The following is a 26,342-nucleotide window of genomic DNA, read 5'->3' on the forward strand; positions in this document are numbered from 1 at the left end:
TGTGCCGTGCGTGTGATCATTGCTTGTACAGCCCTCTCGCAGTGTCCGGAGCAAGTATGGTGGGTCTGACACACCGGTGTCAATGTGTTCTTTTTTCCATTTCCAGGAGTGTATTTACACAAACGGCGCCGTTCCCGGTTTAGAATCGACAGGTTCAACTTTTAGACACACACTTGCCAAGGAACCTGGCATTGCCTGTATATTTATTTATTCCAATCTTCTGTTAGTCCATATTCTCCTCTCTCTGAATATCTCCTGCTTCCCCCTCACGATTTTCATTTACTGCTTCCCCCTCTCTCTAAACACCACCTCCTCAGCCGGACGCTGTGGCCGAGCGGTTCTAGACGCTTCAAACTGGTTCAGGTGGCTCTGAGCACTTAACTTCTGGGGTCATCAGTCCCCTAGAACGTAGAACTACTTAAACCTAATTAACGTAAGGACATCACACACATCCATGGCCGAGGCAGGATTCCAACCTGTGACCGTAGCGGTGGCGCGGTTCCGGACTGTAGTGCCTGGAACCGATCGGCCACTTCGGCCGGCTCTAGGCGCTTCAGTCCGGAAACATGCTGCTGCTGCAGTCGCAGGTTCGAATCCTGCCTCGGTCATGGATGTGTGTGATGTCCTTAGGTTAGTTAGGTTTAAGTAGTTCTAAGTTCTAGGGGACTTATGACCTCAGATTTAAGTCCCATAGTGCTTAGAGCCATTTGAGCCATTTTTGAACCACCTCCTCCCCACTCTCTCTAACGACCCCTTATGTCTTTATCCACCCATCATCTCTCTATTTATCCCCCCATCCCTGTTCATCAACTTATCCTCTTCATTTGTCCATCTCCACCAACCCCTCCTCTGTCCACATTCTCCAGTCCCCCTTCATTGTCCATCTCTTCCTCCTCTGTCTCTGTAAATCTCCTTTTCCCACTTTCTCCAAGAATCTGCTCTCCCTCAGCCGGACGCTGTGGCTGAGCGGTTCTAGGCGCTTCAAACTGGTTCAGATGGCTCTGAGCACTATGGGACTTAACTTCTGAGGTCATCAGTCGCCTAGAACTTGGAACTACTTAAACCTAACTAACCTAAGGACATCACACACATCCATGCCCGGGGCAGGATTCGAACCTGCGACCGTATCGGTCACGCGGTTCCAGACTGAAGCGCCCAGAACCGCCGCTCTGTGTCCATCTTCTCGTTCTCCCTCCTCTCTCTTAGTTATCACACTCACCCCAATAGGAGGCTGTTAGTTCTTAGCCTTACAATATTTATTTCCATGTTGTAATTAATATGCGTACCAAATTTGAATGAAATCGTTCCAAAGGCTTAGGATGAGATTTTTATATGTGTTTTTGCTCCCATACGCACATGTCAAACATATTTGTATCGTATTTCACGCGTTTTTTGTACACACATTTCACCTGAATGTCCAGCTTATGTTGCTCTCCAGTATGACGTCGTATCTCCTGAACCAAGTTCTCTACAATGATACAATTTTGCAGGTACATCCAGTTTTATATGTGCCTACTGTCTGCGACATGTGTTGCGGACAGAGTTAGTAGCAAAGAAGTAATAAAATGTCATGCATGATACGCCAGTTTTTCATGCATCTCAGTATTTGACGTCATATCTCCTGAATCATGTGTCGTACAATGACATATTTTTGCAGGTACATTTAGCGGCAAATGTAGATATTGTCTGAGAGAAGTATTACTACTCGAGTTAAGAGCAACGAATTAATAAATTTAAAAGTCTTGCATGATTTGCTAGTTTTCGGTGTTTATGACGTCATATCTCCTGAACTTAATGACGTACAATGATGCAATTTTTCTGGTACATTCAATGGCACATGTGTCATGCTCCATGTGGCAGTTAGGTTACTAGCAAGCGATAAACTTTTTTCGTTTCGTCATTTTATGGAGGTCGTCAGCGAGAAAGAGTTCAGTAAAGGTTTTAAATTACGAGCAACGTCGGTCCAAGTTGGAGATAACCGTTTGCCGGCCGGTGTGGCCGACCGGTTCTAGGCGATTCAGTCTGGAACCGCGTGACCGCTACGGTCGCAGGTTCGAATCCTGCCTCGGGCATCGATGTGTGTGTTGTCCTTAGGTTAGTTAGGTTTAAGTAGTTCTAAGTTTTAGGGGACTGATGACCTCAGAAGTTAAGTCCCATAGTGCTCAGAGCCATCTGAAGCATTTTGAAGATAACCGTTTGGTAAAACACCGTGTCGTGATGCGTGAAGAAGTCCGTAACTTCATTGATTGGTTTGGGGGAGGGGACCATAGTCAGTTTGTGTCGCCTGGCCACCAAGAGCTATTGCATGACGATTTGATTCACGGATCCAGTTATATGGCTCCTTCCGTGTGTAGCGATTTTACGACTATGACGTGTGGGGCCTGAAGATGGCATCAATGTAATGCCGAAACTGGTAGCACATAGAAGTTCATAAAATAAAATAAATTTCTACAATACATACGGCTGTTGGTAAATTACTGCATCAAGAAGTTCATGCCAGCCGTTGTCCACGGTCCAAAATGGATCAACGAAGACAGTACACTTGGGTGCACGAATCAGGCGTCTGCTGCGGAGGCCCGTATGCAGTGACGTTCACTGAACGGTCGTTGATGAGACACTGTTGGTAGCCACCTTAATTCATCTAGGTGGTCTTTCTGCTTGTGCACATCTCCGCAGTCATCGTTTCACTCCTGTCATTTATGGCCTGCGCTGCACCACAGTTGTCTCACCGGTTTCGGATAGCGCATGTTGCCACGCGTAAACTTAACCACGACGGCACGCGAACAGCTTACAGATTTATCCCTTACGCAAATACTTTCAGCCTTGGTCCGAAAGCCAATGATCTTGTCCTCCTGTACGTACCCATTTGCACATTACGACAACGACTGCACTGTTTCTCGTGTCCCCTCTACAACCCTTATGCAGGGTGTTACAAAAAGGTAAGGCCAAACTTTCAGGAAACATTTCTCACACACAAAGAAGGAAAATATGTTATGTGGACATGTGTCCGGAAACGCTTACTTTCCATGTTAGAGCTCATTTTATTACTTCTCTTCAAATCACATTAATCGTGGAATGGAAACACACAGCATGAGGATTGACACATTGTTGGATGAACCATTCGCAGAAGTGTACCCGTGGAGGCCAATCAGATGCTGATAGTGCCTGCACACGCTGTACATTGTACGGAAACAACTGGTTCTCCCGTAGCACTCTCCATACAGTGACGTGGTCAACGTTACCTTGTACAGCAGCAACTTCTCTGACGCTGACATTAGGGTTATCGTCAACTGCACGAAGAATTGCCTCGTCCATTGCAGGTGTCCTCGTCGTTCTAGGTCTTCCCCAGTCGCGAGTCATAGGCTGGAATGTTCCGTGCTCCCTAAGACGCCGATCAATTGCTTCGAACGTCTTCGTGTCGGGACACCTTCGTCTGGAAATCTGTCTCGATACAAACGTACCGCGCCACGGCTATTGCCCCGTGCTAATCCATACATCAAATGGGCATCTGCCAACTCCGCATTTGTAAACGTTGCACTGGCTGCAAAACCACGTTCGTGATGAACACTAACCTGTTGATGCTACGTACTGACGTGCTTGATGCTAGTACTGTAGAGCAATGAATCGCATGTCAACACAAGCACCGAAGTCAACATTACCTTCCTTCAATTGGGCCAACTGGTGGTGAATCGAGGAAGTACAGTACATACTGACGAAACTAAAATGAGCTCTAACATGGAAATTAAGCGTTTCCGGACACAAGTCCACATAACATCTTGTCTTTATTTGTGTGTGAGGAATGTTTCCTGAAAGTTTGGCCGTACCTTTTTGTAACACCCTGTATACTTTCCATTACTGGTGCTGGCATCTGCCGTCTGTGAGTGGTTATGCCACGTTCACGTAGAACATAGGTGATCATCTCATAAATGTGATCGGACCGTGTATTACATTAAAACAGCAAACCTCTCCACGGTATAGAGCGCCTCTTTTGTACCATCTGCCAGTGAAGGTTGTTCAGCATCGCTCTCACGCTTACTAAACGGTCCCGTGACGAAATGTGCCACCCTTCATTGGACCTTCTCTGTATATGGCCGGCCGGAGTGGCCGAGCGGTTAAAGGCGCTACAGTCTGGAACCGCACGACCGCTACGGTCGCAGGTTCGAATCCTGCCTCGGGCATGGATGTGAGTGATGTCCTTAGGTTAGTTAGGTTTAAGTATTTCTAAGTTCTAGGGGACTTATGACCACAGCAGTTGAGTCCCATAGTGCTCAGTGCCATTTGAACCATTTCTCTGTATATGGTAAAAGTCGCAGACTGATGAGAAATACTTGACACACGTTTGATGAAGATGATGATGATGACTGGTTTGGGGGGGGGGGGGGGGGGGTTCAACTGCGCGGTTATCAGCGCCCGTAAAAATTTCCAGCCTATGCTCAGCCCAATCTCGCCACTTTCATGAATGAGGATGAAATGATGAGGACAACACAAACACCCAGTCATCTCGAGGCAGGTGAAAAATCTCTGGCCCCACCGGGAATCGAACCCGGGACGCGAGAACGCGACCGCGAGACCACGAACTACGGATGACACACGTTCGAACTCTATGTAAATCACAAGTACGAAAATGTTTGGTTTCCATATTGATTTAGATCTTACAAAATGCAATATGTCCATGGGAATTGGCAACCATTGAGACTGCACGTGTTTGTAAGGAAGTAATACTGTCGGCGGTAGGGATGTTGTGCGACGTGTGTGGTGTGTTGCCGGAGGACGGAATGAGGCTGGGGAGCGTGACAGGGGTGGGTTTGGAAGGGGGGGGGGGGGGGGGTTCGTGGCTGTCGGCGACGGTTGCAGCAGCAGCGGCAGCGAGGGATGCAATCAGCGGTCCGCTGAGAGCCTACCGGCACTCCGCCGCTTAATCGCCCGGAAACTTGTCGGCTCGCTGCCGCCACCCCGCGTCGCTAGCCGCGGGGAATGTGCGGAACTACTCTCGCCCTGCTCTCAGACTGCTCCTCGTGACTCGCCTACAAACGCCAACTCCGGCGGCAAGCAAGGCGATTGGGCGGCAGGTTGCCTGCCGAAATGCGAGCACGTCATTGGCATAACAGCTGGTAGGCTCGATAGTGTGTGTTTCGGCAGTACCTGTGAAACAATGGAGCCGCGCTCAGTGCGTCAGTGAAGTGGATTATTTGCCCGAAGACGCGGCGGCAGAATTGAGATCGTCAACTACCAATGCTTCGCAACGATTATGCCAAGCAGCAGTCGTTGTGGTAGAACTGGGTAACTCTAGGAACAGCTCCCGTCAGTCTGTCATAGATGTAGACCCTTTGGTTGTTATCATCATGAACATTTTCAGAATTGACATCTTTAGCTGTTTCGAAACCAAGCGATTTAAAGCTTGAAAGATTCCCGTCAAGACTTTTGGCGTAGGGACGCCAGATGAAAGTTAACCGTTTTGTTGTGGAGAAAACTATGCTTTTTCCCGTACTTGCTTAAAACCCTCTGGCAACGCTCGTATTTCTGCTTTACGCAGCCCTCGTGATTTTTGTGGATTTTCTTGTTTCTGTACTGATCCACAACCAGGGGAAAACCGACATCTGACATCGGCATTATTAGAAAAGTGGTTCAAATGGCTCTGAACACTATGGGACTTAACTTCTGAGGTCATCAGTGCCCTAGAACTTAGAACTACTTAAACCTAACTAACCTAAGGACATCACACACATCCATGCCCGAGGTAGGATTCGAACCTGCGACCGTAGCGGTCGCACGGTTCCAGACTGTAGCGCCTAGATCCGCTCGGTCACTCCGACCGGCTCATTATTAAAAAAGGTAGACATTGCAACTAGCCCTGAATGAAAATGGGGCAACGGATAACTGGAGAGGGGCGCTTGATAGGGCTACCTAGAGAACAGGGCGTGCCCTATTTTGCACGTTACTTGGCACAGGGCTGGAGGGCTCACATGCTGATGTGTGGGTCCCTACGTTCTATATCTTTTGTTTTAAATGAATTCTTTTAACTTGACTCCTTTGTGACTTTTACGGTATGTTAAAGATTGATGACCATTCATAATCCATTTATTTTAAACATAATCATCGGCTTTACAGCGATTACAGTAAGTATTCCAGTTTACAGGGATTACAAAAATGGTTCAGATGGCTCTGAGAACTATGGGACTCAACTGCTGAGATCATTAGTCCCCTAGAACTTAGAACTAGTTAAACCTAACTAACCTAAGGACATCACTCACATCCATGCCCGAGGCAGTATTCGAACCTGCGACCGTAGCGGTCTCGCGGTTCCAGACTGCAGCGCCTAGAACCGCACGGCCACTTCGGCCGGCCAGGGATTACATTTTAACAACTTATAGCTCGGCTATATTGTCTGCTAATCTGGACGCACATTATTGTTTTACGATCAAGATGGAACTGCGTTTGGCCAAATGTGTACAACCAAATTCTACCATTGCTTTACATAGAACATCCACTATGTGAGAGGAGGATAATGGGCGAACTGGGGACCAGATACATTAACACAGGGGGGCGAAGAAGTTTAGCGGAGCGATGTCTATTTTGTCGCTACTTGAAACTTGTGCCCTCCGGAAACGAACGATAGACCAAAGAAACTACAGTACATCCAGCTACAAAGGGAGTGAAGACAACTAATTTAACTATGCCGTAAGGCGGCGAATTAGTGTGACCGTTCGATGTTATAATTTGGCTACCCAATGCTCAATCACGTTCACTATTACTAGCATGAGGCAGACCACGTGTTCTAAGACCCCCTTCACACACAGAAACATTTTTACAGTTCAGTTTTTCGACCAAAATAAATCACTCGCGTTTGAGTATACTGCTTTGCACTCGATTTGCGCGATAGAATTTATACATTGGAACTTTTGTAGAGACTTTGCAGCTTGCGACACCACGTGGCTTTGTGCAAAGGATGGGAGCCTACTCTGTTTCCACACAGAATTTCCGAAATAAACGAGAAAGCAATCATTGTGTACATTCATTTCCCTACATAATCTGAAACTGGAAATAAAAGAATTAGTTCAAATATTCAAATACCTTTCTTCCTGTGAACATCGAGACAGACACACTGAGGACAAGTCTGCTCACTTACGCGTTTTCTGTAGAGCTCCTAGCATATAGCGTTCACCCGGAAGTTTTCCTGGGCCCCGGTGGAGGGCATGGTCGAACCACTTGGCCGTGACCAACTTCTCCACCCCAAATCTTATGATACTGGAACGTCTTTGACTTCGACCTGCCTGTGCTTTATCTCTGATCCCCTACCCAGGAGTAAGGTTGGCACTGCTATACTACAAAACTACTTCAGCTGTTTCCCATCTAGTATTTGGCCACGCTTTATGGAAAGGTGGGAGGAGGATTAGGAAAGTTCACGTTCAGATCCACATTCAAGTACAAGAAATACATGACACGCGACATTTATAAATATGTATAATGAAGCCTAACGCATTCTCTATCCGTCCACATGGGGTTCCGTTGCACCCGCGGCCGGCCTCCGTTTGTACTTCCCGGTGCGAGCGAGCAGCGAATCCTACTGCTTATGGAGTGGAAACTACTGTACCGTTTCAAGCTGATGGTACCATCTTCTCGTGGTTGTCCTATCCTTCTACCCTGGGCTCCGCAGTCATAAGTTTGCCTTGGGATCGATATGTAGTAGTCATGCCATTGCTTTTATACTGTTGGATATTTTCTACTATTCCCAGAACATAGACCTGTACGATATTAGGTTTCGGGGCACGAGGGTGTCTTTCATATTACATGGCGAGACGGGAAAAGGCGATAACGTCGTTATAGTCTCATTATCACTGGTGCTGCGAGAAGGTAGTGATGAATACGGTATTGCAGAGCCTGTGTTATTCAGAATTACGATGGAAAGTTCCTCTGGACATCCATGCATGTCTAAAGGAACTTTGCATAGTAATTCTGAACAACACAGGCACTGCAATATACGAGGGTCACTCCAAAAGAAATACACCCTATTTTCTTTCAAATCCATCTTTTATTCTACATGTTTGAAAGTTTTACAGTGTGTAGATACATCCTTTAGGAACAATATTTTCACTTCTCCACATAATTTCCATCCCTCTCAACTGCCTTACGCCATCTTGGAACCAGCTCCTGTATACCCGCACGGTAAATCAACCTGTTGGAGCCACTATTTGGCAGCGTACACAAGGGAGTCATCATCTTCAAACCTTGTTCCACGAAGAGAGTCTTTCAGTTTTCCAAAGAGATGATAGTCACTTGGAGCCAGGTCAGGACTGTTTAAGCGGGTTTTTCGGTGTTGTCCATCCAAGTTTTGTGATCGCTTCCATCGTTTTTTAACTGACATGTGGCCTTGCATTGTCATACAACAGCAAAACATCCTGCTTTTGACGATGTGGTCGAACGCGACTCAGTCGAGCTTGAAGTTTCTTCAGTGTCGTCACATATGCATCAGAATTTATGGTGGTTCTATTTGGCATTATGTCCACAAGCAAAAGTCTTTCGGAATCGAAAAACACCTTACCCATAACTTTTCCAGCAGAAGTTGTGGTTCTGAATTTTTTTTTTTTTTTTTCCTCTTGGGTGAATTTGCATGATGGCAGTCCATTGATTGCCTCTTCGTCTCTGGGGAAAAATGATGGACCCATGTTTCATCACCTGCCACAATTATTCCAAGAAATTCATCCCCACCATTCTCGTACTGTTCCAAAATTTCGCTGCATACCGTTTTTCTTGTTTCTTTGTGAGCCACTGTCAACATCCTGGGAACCTACCTGGCACAAACCTTTTTTAACGCCAACACTTTCAGTATTCTGCAAACACATCCTTCCCCCATCCCAAAGTAGCGTGACAATTCGTTCACTGTGATGCGTCTGTCAGCAGTCACCAATTCGTTAACTCTCTGCACATTGTCTGGAGTGTGTGCAGTACGAGGCCTGCCGCTGCGAGGACAATCCTCAGTATTGCCGTGCCCGCTTTCATCACGTAACCTACTTGCCCACCGACTAACTGTACTGCGATCGACAGCAGCATCTCCATACACCTTTTCCAACCTCTTGTGGATGTTTCCCACTGTCTAGTTTTCACAGTGCAGGAATTCTATGACAGCACGTTGCTTCTGACGAACGTCAAGTGTAGCAGCCATCTTGAAGACATGCTGTGACGGCGTCACTCACGGGAACCGGTTGAACTAAGTTTGACAACAAGCGGGAAGGATGTATCTACACACTGTAAAACTTTCACACATGCAGAACGAAAACCGTATTTTTACAAAAATAGTGTCCATTTCTTTCGGAGTGACCCTCATGTTTATACGCCGACACCAGGCATGCGACTTTCAAGTAAAATGTCTCCCCTGTACGGGAATAAACGTAATGGATGTTCGAGTATTGCTATAGACATATGGTTGACGACATGAAAGTGTGTGCCTCACCGTGAGTCGTGCTCGGATAGCGGGAAATCCGAGTGCGTGCCCTGATCCGGCACAAATTTTCACTGTCGTCATTCCTTTCTGCAGCTAATGATTGTCTATATTCCCAATTGCGAATATGTTTAATGTATTTAGCGATGAATTTCAGAAACTATGGTATAAGTATGTAGCCAGTGTGACATACGCGAGTTTTGGTCGGCTCAGGAGGCGTGCACGGATAACCTAATGGTTAAGTCGACATCCCGCGGCAAACGGGGGATCTAGCTTCGAGTCCCGGTCTGGCACACATTTTCATATTCCACCAATAGGTACTACACCTATACCTAACACAGATAAAGCCAAGTTACTCGTATTCAGCAAATTTATATCCAGGAAATTTCGGACGGCTGCCCGTCGTCAACAATGTCTGCTCCTCGAGACATACGAGCCAAAAATGAAGAAGAGATCCGCATGATTTTAAGCGTGTAAAGAGTTAATGCGAAACCGGGCCAGGAGATAAAATATATCCAGATTAAACTGCTTTGTGTGTCTTATCTGGTGGTGGCGTTTTTGTTTCAATGTGGCCATTCAAAACTAGAATCAATCCACACCACCAAATTCCTTGCTCCTACGCGATAACCTTTACACGAACGTACAAGCCTTCAGTCAAAAATAAGAGTGTAAAATATACTATTATTTCAGAAGGTTGAGTGTAATCGCTGTTTGATTGTGTAACAGCCACACTGCGTGCTTTCTTATACCTACGTCCAGCCGGAAGCCTTCCAATCCAATACAGATGCGACGCCGCAGTGTGTGGACTCGAACAATTTCTGGCGCTGCGATCTCGTTACGAAGGAAGACTGTTGTGATGGTTCCGGTGTTAATTTGTTGAACTACAGTGGCCCCTGACACGAGATCACTTTCCGTGCATCGTTAGTTCATGCATCCGACACATCTTTATCTAGACTTGTTCTGTCTAGCGTAACGATAATATACAAAAGCTCATTTGAACTTCGACTGATAAACATAATAGTGAAATAAAAATCTGAAAAAAAAGCGAAGTGCAGGCTCCGCTAGGTTAGCCTGCATCTTGTACTCGCAAACTGCAAGAGTCGTCGTTGTGTTGCAGTATTTTGAAGTATGTTTTATGCTCACGTTCTATGACAGTTTTGGAAAACCAATATCTCATCTATAAAAAAATCAACACCGATTATCTAAGCAGTGATCGTGCAACACACAACTCGCTCTGTTTATCCATGAAATCCAAAGCGCCGTATGCAAAGGGGCCCAGGTTAACTCTGCTCCATACTTTCCGGAATACATGCGATACAACTCCGCATTGTCGTTTACTCAGTAAACTGCGATCTTACCGAACATCCGACTACATTTGCGACTCGATTTAGAGCTTCCTAGTACACGCAACTCAACACTACTTCTTAACGAGATGAAATCGACATGGGAGTGTTAGGCACATAACGTCTGGAGCATCAACAGACTGTTCGTAGACGATCTGTGAGTATAAATATCTTTTCGCATTTCATTTACTTACGCAACCAGATTCAGTATTTTATTACACCACCTTCAGGCCCCTTGAAAAATATAGATTGTGAGGGATCTAGTCTTGTGTGCAGTTGTAAGAGGAGCCAATACTAAACAATCCTTGTCCGTGTATCTTTGGTTTACAGAACACTATCCCTTCGTTCATCAACCAACGATTCGTCGGTTCTATGTTCCTTTGACTTGTCGGTTACGAGCTACAGAAAAGTAACGACAGCTGCGATAGATTTTTTGTAAACAATGATACATAAATTATCTGTTACTTTCAGCATTAACTGAAAGTAAACCTAAGGTAAAATGAATACGTCGTATAGCTAACGAAGTGGTCCTGAATCGAAAAGGCAAGAAAAGAAAATTACGCTAGAACCTGAGTAAAAGAAGGGATCGTTTTGAAGCATTGTTCACACTTCCCAACCCCAGCGAATCAACGGCTCACAAAAATATATTCGGGAAATGTGAGAGTGAGGTGGAAGCAGTGTGTAGGTGGTCAAGGGGGCAGCAAAGTGAAAGTTTGTTTGGACTTTTGGGACAAGGAGTGTGTATGGATTACGTAGCTTTTTTCGTATTTATGTGAACAATGCAGCGAAGAAAATTCATTAACTATGATGTCAAACATTAAAATCGTTATTAACTGTCGCCCTTTGTCTCTGCGTGAGCTCTCTTCCACTACTGCGTGTTTCTGGCAATGCCGAGCGACAGAAATGTGAGACAGCAACGAAAAGTTTATCTTCAATTTGTCGACGATGTGACGCAAAAAACTATAGGTAAGTGTTTTTGGCAACTGTCGGACGGTTTATATATGGATCAGGAGCATCTCCTGTGGGCTGTGATTTTTTTTTTTTTTGTCATCAGTCTACTGACCGGTTTGATGCGGCCCGCCACGAATTCCTTTCCTGTGCTAACCTCTTCATCTCAGAGTAGCACTTGCAACCTACGTCCTCAATTATTTGCTTGCCATATTCCAATCTCTGCCTTCCTCTACAGTTTTTGCCCTCTACAGCTCCCTCTAGTACCATGGAAGTCATTCCCTCATGTCTTAGCAGATGTCCTATCATCCTGTCCCTTCTCCTTATCAGTGTTTCCACATATTCCTTTCCTCTCCGATTCTGCGTAGAACCTCCTCACTTATCAGTCCACCTAATTTTCAACATTCGTCTATAGCGCCACATCTCAAATGCTTCGATTCCCTTCTGTTCCGGTTTTCCCACAGTCCATGTTTCACTACCATACAATGCTGTACTCCAGACGTACATCCTCAGAAATTTCTTCCTCAAATTAAGGCCGGTATTTGATATTAGTAGACTTCTCTTGGCCAGAAATGCCTTTTTTGCCATAGCGAGTCTGCTTTTGATGTCCTCCTTGCTCCGTCCGTCATTGGTTATTTTATTGCCTAGGTAGCAGAATTCCTTAACTTCATTGACTTCAGAACCATCAATCCTGATGTTAAGTTTCTCGCTGTTCTCATTTCTACTACTTCTCATTACCTTCGTCTTTCTCCGATTTACTCTCAAACCATACTGTGTACTCATTAGACTGTTCATTCCGTTCAGCAGATCATAATTCTTCTTCACTTTCACTCAGGACAGCAATGTCATCAGCGAATCGTATCATTGATATCCTTTCACCTGGTATTTTAATTCCACTCCTGAACCTTTCTTTTATTTCCATCATTGCTTCCTCGATGTACAGATTGAAGAGTAGGGGCGAAAGGCTACAGCCTTGTCTTACACCCTTCTTAATACGAGCACTTGTCAGCTCTTGCCGTCTTCGGAATTGTGTGGATGATGCTTTTCCGAAAGTCAGATGGTATGTCGCCAGACTCATATACTCTACACACCAACGTTAATAGTCGTTTTGTTGCCACTTCCCCCAATGATTTTAGAAATTCTGATGGAATGTTATCTATCCCTTCTGCCTTATTTGACCGTAAGTCCTCCAAAGCTCTTTTAAATTCCGATTCTAATACTGGATCCCCTATCTCTTCTAAATTGACTCCTGTTTCTTCTTCTATCACATCAGACAAATCTTCACCCTCATAGAGGCTTTCAATGTATTCTTTCCACCTATCTGCTCTCTCCTCTGCATTTAACAGTGGAATTCCCGTTGCACTCTTAATGTTACCACCGCTGCTTTTAATGTCACCAAAGGTTGTTTTGACTTTCCTGTATGCTGAGTCTGTCCTTCCGACAATCATATCTTTTTCGATGTCTTCACATTTTACCTGCAGCCATTTCGTCTTAGCTTCCCTGCACTTCCTATTTATTTCATTCCTCAGCGACTTGTATTTCTGTATTCCTGATTTTCCCGGAACATGTTTGTACTTCCTCCTTTCATCAATCAACTGCAGTATTTCTTCTGTTACCCATGGTTTCTTCGCAGCTACCTTCTTTGTACCTACGTTTTCCTTCCCAACTTCTGTGATGGCCCTTTTTAGAGATGTCCATTCCTCTTCAACTGTACCGCCTACTGCGCTATTCCTTATTGCTGTATCTATAGCGTCAGAGAACTTCAAACGTATCTCGTCATTCCTTAGTACTTCCGTCTCCCACTTCTTTGCATTACGCGCTGCCAAATTTCACTGTCAGACTGAGTATTTAAATTAAACTTTAGTAAAAATCCGGCCGTGGTGGCCGAGCGGTTCTAGGCGCTTCAGTCTAGAACCACGCGGCTACTACGGTCGCAGCTTCGAATCTTGCCTCGGGCAAGGATGTGTGTGATGTCCTTAGTTAGGTTTAAGTAGTTCTAAGTTCTAGGGGACCGATGACCTTAGAAGTTAAGTCCCATAGTGCTCAGAGCCATTTGAACCATTCTTTTTTTTTTTAAGTTTAGGGGACTGACGAGCTCAGAAGTCAAGTCCCATAGTGCTTGGAGCCATTTCAACCATTTAGTAACAAGCTCACGAAAGTGAACATATAGACTCAGCGTAATACAGATGTCATCTGATATAGAAGTACCGTTCTCTATTGGAAGAGAACCTATGCCAGTAGACAATGGCACTGTCGAATATGGCTATATGAGATGAGATGTGTATTATGTTGAGTCTATGTGCCCACTTTCGTAACCTTTTTACGAATGTTTGATGTAAATTTTTAGTGTGATGATGAAATTTTGTTCTTTCTATTTTTACTTAGCAGACTTTGAATTATAAAGCCAGGATTAAATTGGAAATTGCAAAGCCACCGCATACGTGAGGAACAGACAGTGTCGAAATTCTGATTACTTTTTACGCATGGATGCGTCACTGCCAGCAAGATATAATGTCATTTTTTTCAACAATTTTTTCAGTCGAGGTGTGAGCCGGCTGCCGTACAAGCACATGTCTGCTACGGAGGGCTGAGAAGTGGAGGGAATTTAATAAGGCGATGGAAATTTCGCCGGTCGGCGGGCAGCGTAGCAAATCGTGAAAAATTGCGTCGCGTGTGGCGGCGCAGTCTGTTTCCCGCTAATCGGCTGTCCAGATGGGCAGCGCGAGATACTGACCCAGAGAGCGGGCGCAGCCAAGTGACGCGGGCAGCGGGCAACCGGCAGGCGCGGAGCGGCGCAGGTCCGGAGCTGAGCCCTGCGGCTGGCCAGGGCATGCGTGCGCGCACCCGGGGGCTGATGCACCGCACGCACGGTTCAAATCAAATGGCTCTGAGCACTATGGGACTTAACATCTGAGGTCATCAGTCCCCTAGAACTTAGAACTACTTAAACCTAACTAACCCAAGGACATCACACACATCCATGCCCCAGGTAGGATTCGAACCTGCGATCGTAGCGGTATCGCGATTCCAGACTGAAGTGCCTAGAACCGCTCGGCTACAACAGCCGGCCGCACGCACGGGGGGCACCACAGTCTCTACTCGGCAACCTACGAGCGAGGACATCTCGCGGTTTTACGACAGACGCGTGTTCACTTCGGTACCTCCTAGGAGAGGCGTGTACACACTGTGCTAACGAAGGCCAACGAATGACAGCCAGTGGATTCGGTCGAACGTTGCTCGCCAATACATTCGCGTTCGGCCTCTCATCCTCACCAAATAGAGGATTCGGATCAACGGATTCGGTCGTGCAGGATCGCAGCTGGCTCTGATAACTTGTCGTGGTTGCTCTCATTTCGATATTATCATAAAATAACGCTTTAATTACAGTTCTAAGGTAGAGGACGATTTATCAGTCGACGCACGTGCACCATTTATTTTACTGCAAGAAGCTGATCGTCAGAAACGGATAAATGACACTGGTGGACGATCTCTCTTTTAAAAGGTAGGGAGCAGTGTGGTGAGACAAATTAGTCTGACCTTGCAGCTGATTTGGAATACGGGGAATTTCATATTTTATCCGAATGAAAGCTACAGATTTCGAAATCTTATTTAATTATGTACGCCCTGGAATTTCAAAGATGACAACTTTTCAGGACAAATGTACAAATGGTTCAAATGGCTCTGAGCACTATGGGACTTAACATATGAGGTCATCAGTCCCCTAGAACTTAGAACTACTTAAACCTAACTAACCTAAAGACATCACACACATCCATGCTTGAGTAAGGATTCGAACCTGCGACCGTAGCGGTCGCGTGATTCCAGACTGAAGCTCCTAGAAACGCTCGGCCACATCGGCCGGCTACAAATGTACCTGCAGCAGATAGGATAAAGATTACACTGAGATATTTAGCTACTGGGCGAAGACACGTCAATAAAGAATCCATTTTCTTTGTCGCAGTCTTCACATTACTTTCTAACAGTCACCCTACTTCGCTCCAAGATAGTCTTTTCAGTTTATTGCTATAATCGCACTTCGCTGGGTCCCATAAACATTTCCGTTCCTGATAAAATTGTCAGCTTTAATGCTGTCTCCGTATTCCGCTCCATAGTCCAGCATTTTTAATCTCATTAACACACACACGTTCAACAGACACAGCAAACTGCAACAAACCAACGAAGATTCGACCCGGCGTCCACACTGAGATGCGTCTCAAGACAAACGTGCCGCCAACGCTTTGACTTTAACCGTCGGCAGTCCGACCCGTTAACCAACGCCAACCGCTTGGTTGGCTCCGATTTGACGCCTGTACATACTAAGCAAATCACGGCGGTTGGTTGGCGTTACGGTGTACTGCGTATCATTATAAAGTGTATATCCAGTGTCGCATCAAATACTGTATGTGATATGTGTAGAAGACAGATACAGCGAAGAGGCGCTGCTGAGTCACAATCGCAAAAAAATGGCGCTGAGCACTATGCGACTTAACTTCTGAGGTCATCAGTCGCCTAGAACTTAGAACTAATTAAACCTAACTAACCTAAGGACATCACACACATCCATGCCCGAAGCAGGATTCGAACCTGCGACCGTAGCAGTTGCTCGGTTCCAGATTGTAGCGCCTAGAACCCCACGGCCACTCCGGCCGGCCACAATGGCAAACAAGACGCACAACTATAAAAGTATTGTAAGTCTTTATGAACGAAAAAAAAGTTCTTTTATGACAAGTAACTCTGTGCACTGCATCCAGGTAAGCAATCCTGAGAGAATTATTAAGAAAATCATCATCGCCTGCAGAAGATACAGCGGCGGTTAAGAATTAATGTACAGATGAACCGCCGTGGTCCGCATATTATTTCATTTACTACTACTTTCATTCATCAGGCTCAAGTATCTTCAGATATTTATTGCCGTTTATTAACATGAACGTATTGCCATCAGGGCAATGGATAAACCAATTAACACTGCCACCTATGGTGATTTATGTCTACACTACGAAAAACATGGTGTGGCCAACTGCGAATCGAAGCTCAAACCCGTGTGCACCGATAATTTCTCTCGTTTTTTTTTCCCCTCGAGAATATTTGTTTAATACAATCTGAGCAGCAAAGCAATGTTTTTACTTGAAACTGATTATACCGGAACTTGGAGAAAACCGTCAATTTCAAGTTATAACCGCAACACATGTCCAGAAAATTCCCTTTCACAAAGAGAGTAGTGCTGAATGACAAGTGGCACTTGTCCGTATGGTACGAAGCTGCAGAGTACTTTACTTACAGCCGCTCCAGCGCCATCAGGTCCTGGAAGGCGCCGCGCTCCACCGTGTGGATCTGGTTGTCCTGCAGCTGCCTGCAACACAACGAAACGCACATGTCACACGCGTTTACTTCTAGCCTTCCGTAAAACACATCAACTCAGTAACGTAATTAACTCAAGTGAGATACCTTCACAAGTTGTTAAGTATGCTTGTAGACTGATTACACACTTTCCTTCCAATAAGTTCCGGTACTCACTTTTTTTATTACTGGCGAATAAGCGACTCTAGCGCAGTAACTACGGTGGCAGCTGGCGATAACAACTGTAAACAACAGATGTGCATTCGAACAGTCAGTTTTGAGCAAGGAGTTTTAAACAGTGGTTGTGTGGCAGTAGTGTGTCAAAATTGTTCTGTCACAAATCGCAATAGAGGAACATCTCTAGATCAAATGTTGAAGAAGAAACAAATGTGTCTATAGTTTTTACCGCTCGCCCTGGCTCGCGAACCAAAACAATGACTCCAGGACGCCTGCTGCGACTTGATTCAAATGCAAAACACGGACAATTCTTTTCTGGAAAAAATCACCACCGGTGACGAGACTTGGCGCTATCAATACGAACCAACCACAAAACGACGAAGCACACATGGGGTACGTATTTTATCTATGATCTACACAATTGCATTTCTCTTTACAAATAGGTAAATGCAAAATAAAGGCTGTAACGAGGAAAAGAAGCCGCGCGGGATTAGCCGAGCGGTCTGAGGCGCTGCAGTCATGGACTGTGTGGCTGGTCCCGGCTGAGGTTCGAGTCCTCCCTCGGGCATGAGTGTGTGTGTTCGTCCTCAGGATAATTTAGGTTCCTCACAAGCGACTTCTAATCAAGCGGGCCTATGGGGTATCGTCTCAGTTGTGCGACTGGATTCGTGATTTCCTGTCAGGAAGGTCGCAGTTTCGTAGTAATAGACGGCAAATCATCGAGTAAAACTGAAGTGATATCAGGTGTTCCCCAGGGAAGCGTCCTGGGACATCTGCTGTTCCTGATCTATATAAATGACCTGGGTGACAATCTGAGCAGTTCTCTTAGGTTGTTCGCAGATGATGCTGTAATTTACCGTCTAGTAAGGTCATCCGAAGACCAGTATCAGTTGCAAAGCGATTTAGAAAAGATTGCTGTATGGTGTGGTAGGTGGCAGTTGACGCTAAATAACGAAAAGTGTGAGGTGTCCCACATGAGTTCCAAAAGAAATCCGTTGGAATTCGATTACTCGATAAATAGTAAAATTCTCAAGGCTGTCAATTCAACTAAGTACCTGGGTGTTAAAATTACTTCAGTTGGAAAGACCACATAGATAATATTGTGGGGAAGGCGAGCCAAAGGTTGCGTTTCATTGGCAGGACACTTAGAAGATTCAACAAGTTCACTAAAGAGACAGCTTACACTACACTCGTTCGTCCTCTGCTAGAATATTGCTGCGCGGTGTGGGATCCTTACCAGGTGGGATTGACGGAGGACATCGAAAGGGTGCAAAAAAGGGCAGCTCGTTTTGTATTATCACGTAACAGGGGAGAGAGTGTGACAGATATGATACGAGAGTTGGGATGGAAGTCATTAAAGCAAAGACGTTTTTCGTCGCGGCGAGATCTATTTACGAAATTTCAGTCACCAACTTTCTCTTCCGAATGCGAAAATATTTTGTTGAGCCCAACCTACATAGGTAGGAATGATCATCAAAATAAAATAAGAGAAATCAGAGCTCGAACAGAAAGGTTTAGGTGTTCGTTTTTCCCGCGCGCTGTTCGGGAGTGGAATGGTAGAGAGATAGTATGATTGTGATTCGATGAACCTCTGCTAAGCACTTAAATGTGAATTGCAGATTAGTCATGAAGATGTAGATGTAGATGTAGTGTGTAAGCTTAGGGACTGATGACCTACGCAGTTAAGTCCCATAAGAATTCACACACATTTGAACATTTTTTAGAGAAAAAGAAACCGACATTTCACGATTACAAGATCAGTGGTAAACAGCGGCAATGGACAAAGGAGAAGCGTTAAATTTTTTGACACATAATGTGCTCACAAAACAGAGTCACCCACTTAACAAAGTTCATCTGGAGTTATTGTGTTTGGACAGACCAACTTATCAGCTGATTCTAATTGACCACTGGGAATGAGCGTACGGCATTGTGGGCCGGGAGTCCCCCATTCGGGGAAGTTCGGCCGCCGAGGGCAAGTACTTATTGCATACTACTTATTGCATACGACGCTACTTTGGGCGACTTGCGCGTTGGAGATGAGGATCAAATGATGATGAGGACAACACAACACCCACTCCCTGAGCGGTGAAAATCTCCTGCCCCAGCCGGGAATCGAAACCGGGCCCCTTGGCGTGGCATTCCACCGCGCTGACCACTCAGCTAACGGGGAGGACTAACTCACCACTATGATCACTACATAGCCTCTTAAAATGTTGATTTCATAACAAGATTGTAACACATAATTTCTCGGGCGAAAATGTGTGCTAACCTTTTTGGATACTGCAGTCACCTTGGCCACTTTCCGGCTGCAGGAGGAAAGGGTTTTTTGTTCGGCCTGAAAATGATTGCTCAGTAATTCCCTATTCCTCCTACATGTGTGGTGGTCGGAGCCGACTAGGTTGACTTCAAGGACGAGTAAATAAATGTTCCTCGAGAGACTGTGTTTTCTCAAACATGTTTCAGAAAAAAATTATGAAAGCGCTGCAAGGAAGCAGCACCCTACAAAATCTTTCTTACTGGGAGCAGGAAATGGTCACTGGAAACGCCTACATTCAGCTACCGATTATTCTTGGCTTAAGGCCTATCCGTTAAATAAACCCGTGGAGCCAGTCCTCGTGGTGTAGAGCTGGTGTTTTCGCATTTCGGATGTCGGAAGAGGGTGGTTCTTCGAAGCTAACCAAGTTATTTCATGCAGTAAGTGAAACTGAGAGACACCTATAATGCACAGCAGTGTGCAGGTGTGGATTTCGTGCTGAACTTTCCGGTGCTCCGGAAGAGTCTTGCTTTTAAGTGATAGGGCTGGTGCTTGGCTGGCAGAGAGAGCTCTTACATAATGTCGCGGAGACAGTAGCTAGCTAGAAGATTCCGTGAAGCAATGGAGACGGAGTTAGCGCGGTTGAGTAGATGCCAGCAAATTATACTCGGGTCCGTGGGAATCTGAGAGTGGTTTGTTTGTGTGTCTCTTCCTGTACTAACTTTGAACTGTATTCTCGTTGTGCTGTTGCGGTGAGTATTGGCGAGACTTGCTAGTATCCAGTCGGAGGTAGTTTGTTGAACTGCATGCGTTGAACACATTCCGATCCACAAGATCTCGGAATCTTCCCTGAAAGTAATTAGAAAGCTACAAGGCTTTTAATTATTGACTTTGAGAGCAAAGCTGGCGACCCTTGTCTACAGGGGAACGGGAACTCGACCGACAAACTTTCAGACGAGGTAGTGTGGAGCAAACAAGGGAAAAATTGTAGACAATATAGGATCTATCATGTATATCTTAAATATTAGTGCTTTTTCATCTTCGTTACTGTGAAACACATCTCTACTACTGGCAGCTCTTTGCTTTTCATAATTTCAGAAGAGGTATTATTGACCATGAACAAGAAAAAACGGGTCCAGTAAACATGGTCTCTAAAGCGCATACTTTAAGAGCTATTAGCAGTTGGTCATCTTCGCTACTGTGAAACACGTCCTTTCTTCTAAATAGCTCTTAAGGTATGCAACTTAGGGCTCAGGTTTACTGAACATTCTTTCTTTTTTTGATCCGCTTTACCTCCAACCAAAATATAGAAAGAAAAAGCTAGCAGCAGAAGAAATGTGTTTCACAGTATCGCAGATGGACTAGTCCTAATAGCTCTTAAGGTTTTTCAAATACCACATTTACTAGCTTTTTTTCCCTTGTCTTAGTCCAAACTATCATCTGTGAAAGTCGAGTTCTGGCTCATTCTCAATATTACTAAACCGTGTCACGGAACCTAATACCAATTCCAGGTTGTCTAACGGCTTTCGGGGGCAACGAATATTTGATTTTCAATATTTCGCGTAATTATTGACCACATTTAAAATTTTGTCACTACCTATTCATTAAGAGATATAATCTTATGTTAAATGTTGTAAGAAGTGTATATTTCTATTGTCTATTGTCAAACCACAATTTACGAATGATGTTTATATTTTATTAATTGGATTAAGTCGGAATATTAATATTTGTCATGCTGGAAATAACTGTGGTAGCAGGGAATGTCTGCACCAAAGTATTGTTGGCAGGAGAGACCGCACATTGATATAATTTTAAAAAGGTTATGAGAGACCGCGTATGGACACATTTAAGAAAAGAGCGGGAAAGACCGCGCATTGATACATTTTGTAATGGTAGCAGGGATTGTCTGCACTAGAAAGCATTGTTGGCGGGAGAGACCGCACTTTAGCGTTCGTAGGAAGTCAGTAGTAAGCGAGATGTGAAGTGAGTCGGTAGCAGGTCTGAAGCGAGAGGTTGAGAGGAGCGGTGTGCCTGCCAGCCACCAGCTATGATTTACAAGAGATTATAAACGGATGTACAGAGACATCAGCTAACTATAATCATAAGAGGAACTAATATTATCGAATTATTTTTTTTGAGAAACTCAAGACGACTGAAGGTATGTTTGCGCAATGCTAGTTGTATGATTATTGTAAAAAGTAAGTCCCATTTGAATGTTTGTAAAATCATTTCATTCATAATATAATTAATTTTTGGCAGCAATATTGCATTATGATTATAATCCATCCCAAAAACCATCAACGTAAAACTTTGCAAAATTTTATTGTTGTCAAGAAAAAGTTTTACTATGAATTACGTAACTTCAGTCAAATTAATTAAAGAATAACGTCAGCTTTGGGAATAAATACAGCCACTTATTATGACAACCCACTAGCAGCTAACAGAGTATAGTAAAACAGAGTAAGTATAGTCATGTCGCAGTTCGATGTAGCAGTCATATGGCGATCCAGTAACAGTAAAAAAAGGTAAGGAACAGTTTTGGATTATTGCAGGTAACGACTGAGGGCCACGACGACGACACATTCTATGTTTCGTCGAAATAATCAGAAAATCACTTTTAATAAGCAGCATTTAAATTTGTAAGCGAAGATTGAGAAAGAGAATTAATTTCAGAGGGAAGATTTCATTTGTTATTATTAAGCAAAAGATAGAAATCCTAAGGGATAGTTTCATAGGTTATTGTAGAAGGGAAGGTTGCGTAACAAAAGAGATATAGAGGAGACGGGAAGGTTTCAATGTTTAGCGCAATAAGACACTTAGAAACTGTGTGAAAGTCTTGAGGCAGCGTCACTGATTACTCGCAAACACCCGAACTTTATCCTACCAGTATTTGAGAATGACAGCACTGAGCGACTATCGATAAACTTTGCACATATTTCAAACCTTTACAAAACTCTTTCTCGCTTACACGCTCAAAGCCAAATATCTGACACATTGACTCATTTTTAAAGCAATCAGACACGTGAAGATGGGAATTAGATTCTTTAAAAGACTCGCGAGTTTAATGGTTTAAACTGAATGGGTAGTGTGGCACCGCAGAAAAGTAATCGGGATACGCCAGTAAACACTTGCTATTAAATAAGTGGAGTAGTATATCGTGTAACTTTTTCCGCTAACTTTTCGAAAATAATGCTTGGATTTAGGCTTATGCTGATTCGCGCGACACCACAGAAGCTCCGAAGTACGACGAAAGGAACGTTTCTAGCAGTTCTCGTGCCGTTGCTGCATCACAGTCGAAACCGGTAAACTATCGAGCCCCCTAAATGCGATCGAGACAATTTAGGAGGAGGAGATTAGTGTTTAACGTCCCGTCGACGAAGAGGTCATTAGAGACGGAGCACAAGCGCGGATTAGGGAAGAATGGGGAATAAGCGGCAGTGCCCTTTCAAAGGAATCATCCCGGCATTTGCCTGAAGCGATTTAGAGAAATCACGGAAAACCTAAATCTGGATGGTCAGACGCAGGTTGGAACCGTCGTCCTCCCGAATGCGAATCCAGTGTGCTAACCACTGCACCACCTTGTTCGGTCCGAGACAATTGTCAATAAAAGAAGTTCAGTGGTAAGATCGTTGCCTTGCGACCGCGCCGGGTCACCACACGGATTTAGTCTGCCACTGCACTTCAAAAAACTCACTCTGTGCTGTCAAAATTCGTTCCGTTATTTAATTATTACTTAACGTGAGTTATTTAATTATTACTTAACGTGAGTTTTCCTTGTCTACTCCTATACACATAACATTATAGCCCTCAGAGCGTAATGATTTGCTGACTTGATTTGTCGATGAAACGAAACTGAAGATATCCCAATTGTACGAGAACCATTCAACAGACCGCGAACAATTATCGGGTGATCCAAGGACCACCTGAAGAAGTAGGATATCGGGAGAGTTGTTTTGTGAAGTGTAGTGCGGCTGCGTTTTCGTTTCGGTTTGCAACTGAATTTTGCCGGCCGCGGTGGTCTCGCGGTTCTAGGCGCTCAGTCCGGAGCCGTGCAACTGCTACGGTCGCAGGTTCGAATCCTGCCTCGGGCATGGATGTGTGTGATGTCCTTAGGTTAGTTAGGTTTAAGTAGTTCTAAGTTCTAGGGGACTGATGACCACAGTTGTTAAGTCCCATAGTGCTCAGAGACATTTTTTGAACTGCATTTTGTTGTTGCTACGTAAGGATTGGCAACATTAAAGGAGCAACTCACACATTTTCTGCCAGCAACTGAGAAAATCGCGTAAAACGTAATGGGAGAATCAGAGAGAATACGAATTGTGTCCTCGGAGACTTTCGCGGCGGCATGTCTGAATAAAATATTTCGATTTTCAAGTCGCGTCAGTTTTAATAAAACTCCCAAGGTTTCGATGACTATCTCCGCCATCGTCATCAGGAGTAAAACTATTCGCATTAACGTGGCTTTAAAACCAAGAAGATTTTATTGAGAATTCGAACTACTCTCCTTTATACTCGAGTTCAGCCTCAACCTCAAACGTGTCGTTGCTTACTGTAGTGAGCGATATCGTAAGGAATTATTTGTGGTACATAATCTTTAGCATCATCTTTGTAGTACATCGAAATTCCTCTCTTCATCAAAGTTTTACTACAGGCTTGCAATGCATATTTGACAACACACGACGCAGCGGTGATTATTATTCAACAACTGAAGCTATGTTCGATTGTCCACGATGACGAGGCGGTGGCTTTTCCTCATAAAGAGAATATGCTATGCGGCATACAGACAGATCATTAGTGGCGAATTTCATGCACCTATATTCCTTCCCTTTGACGGATGTTAATGAGGCATCGGTCGGCGTTGGAACGTTTGTACCACACCAATGAGCCAAATAATGTCTACTGTATTCGTGGATTGGTTTCAAAATAGTCAGAAGCAAAACTATAAACATTTTTTTGCGTTATGTTACACAACAGCCCAGACTAACGGCCGCAGTATGAAGTAAGTACATCGTTATTCTTACTGTTCATCTTACCCTTATTCTTTTAGTTATTATCAGTACTAATTTAAAAATATTAAATAACTATAATTTACATATAAAGAAATTGATACAGAGAAAGAGGGACGACCATTCTTGCGAATGACTTGCAGAAAGATTTATCAGACCTGAGGCATGCATATTCTTGTACATGCTAGTTTAAAATTACAAGGAAAAAAAAAGATACTACTTCCCGTTGAAATATGAAAATCGTCAGTTCGAGTGTCAATAATGTCACTGCACTAAAATCTACTGCTCGTCGGATAAGAAAAACAAGAAAGATTACTGCATTTTTTTAAAATAATGAGAACTGTAACAGAGTCATAACTAACATTAATGGTTTCGTTTACAAATAACTTCTGCCACCTGTCAGGATTTTCTGTTATTTATACTTTGCATACCACGTTTCGCTAAATGATTCCAATTTTTAACCAATTTTTAAGTGAGTTTTCTGTGTGTTATGTCATTTATTCGTGATCTTTTCGATGTGTAAGGTGCTGCATAGTTATACTGTCTGTAAGTTTTGTTGTGGCGCACTTGTGCAGAAGCTCACACGTATTAAACATCGCATACAATTTTCTGTGCACAGTACACGAAATAGCAAACGTACATAAACAAACAGGGTCACAGTCAGCATGCAGTCACTGAGGTACCACATACGGCGGGTCATTTGTGTTGACTATAGTTTTATTGTGTTTTCAATATAGGTTAAGAGTTCTTTTTTACATTTTGTTTACTAATTCTGAAAGACTAACACATATGATGATTATCATATCTGGTCACAAAATAAAGGAAAAAAATGCAATCAAAGGCTGTTTTGAATTACAACAAACTTTAAACGTCGGGTCGCTGTATATCTTCACGTGATTATTCAGTGTAATTGCCCATCTTGAGCGCTATTTATATTTCATGTTTTAAAAATGTAAACCTTAACGACTTTCGGCCACAATCATTATCAGAATCATATTTCAGACCTTGATACACTGTATCTCGTCGATTTACATGTACACATGTACCTTTACTAGTCAAGAAATAGGAATCTGAATATGTCACACTTCGAAAAAATATGGCTCTGATTACTGTGGGACTTAACATCTGAGGTCATCAGTCCCCTAGACTTAGAACTACTTAAACCAAACTAACCTAAGGACATCACACACATCCATGCTCGAGGCAGGATTCGAACTTGCGGCCGCAGCACAGCGCGGTTCCGGCCTGAAGCGCCTAGAAACGCTCGGTCACAGCGGCCGGCTCATACTTCATCAATACAAATTTCTCCTAAAATTATAAAGACGATCATGAATATCCACTACCGTCATAATTAACCCACCTAAGTGCTTAAGGTGGGTCTATTTTGACCACTTGGCCGCTACGACCGGTGTGCGGACTCTGATGTAGTTGATGAAACTCACACCAGTTCCCGCATCCGGTTGCACCGTTGCCCGTGTCCCGCCACGTGGAGGCGGGTCTGTGCTTTTTTTTTTTTTTTTTTTTTTTTTTTTTTAGTATAATTTGACATCTTCTGCCCACAAGATCGAGTGGAAAACCACCAGCTCCCCCGCCCCTCCCACCTGTTTGCCTTAGCTCAGGTGCCGGCCGGTGTGGCCGAGCGGTTCTAGGCGCTTCAGTCTGGAACCGCGCGATCGCTACGGTCGCAGGTTCGAATCCTGCTTCGGGCATGGATATGTGTGATGTCTGTAGGTTAGTTAGGTTTAAGTAGCTCTAAGTTCTAGGGGACTGATGACCTGAGATGTTAAGTCCCACAGTGCTCAGAGCCATTTGAACCATTTTTTTGGGTTTTCATCCAACCT

The 26,342-nt window shown here is 44.2% G+C and overlaps 1 protein-coding gene across 1 annotated transcript in view; it reads right to left on the minus strand.

The window, feature by feature from the left end:
* The window catches only part of LOC124794967 (protein slit-like), an 807,859-nt gene that overhangs the window by 751,348 nt on the left and 30,169 nt on the right, over window positions 1–26,342 (minus strand). Inside the window, 1 exon segment of the mRNA XM_047258696.1 lies at window positions 17,006–17,077. Coding sequence (XP_047114652.1) covers window positions 17,006–17,077 — 72 coding nt within the window.

Source organism: Schistocerca piceifrons, chromosome 4 (genome assembly GCF_021461385.2).
Source record: "Schistocerca piceifrons isolate TAMUIC-IGC-003096 chromosome 4, iqSchPice1.1, whole genome shotgun sequence".
NCBI lineage: Eukaryota > Metazoa > Arthropoda > Insecta > Orthoptera > Acrididae > Schistocerca > Schistocerca piceifrons.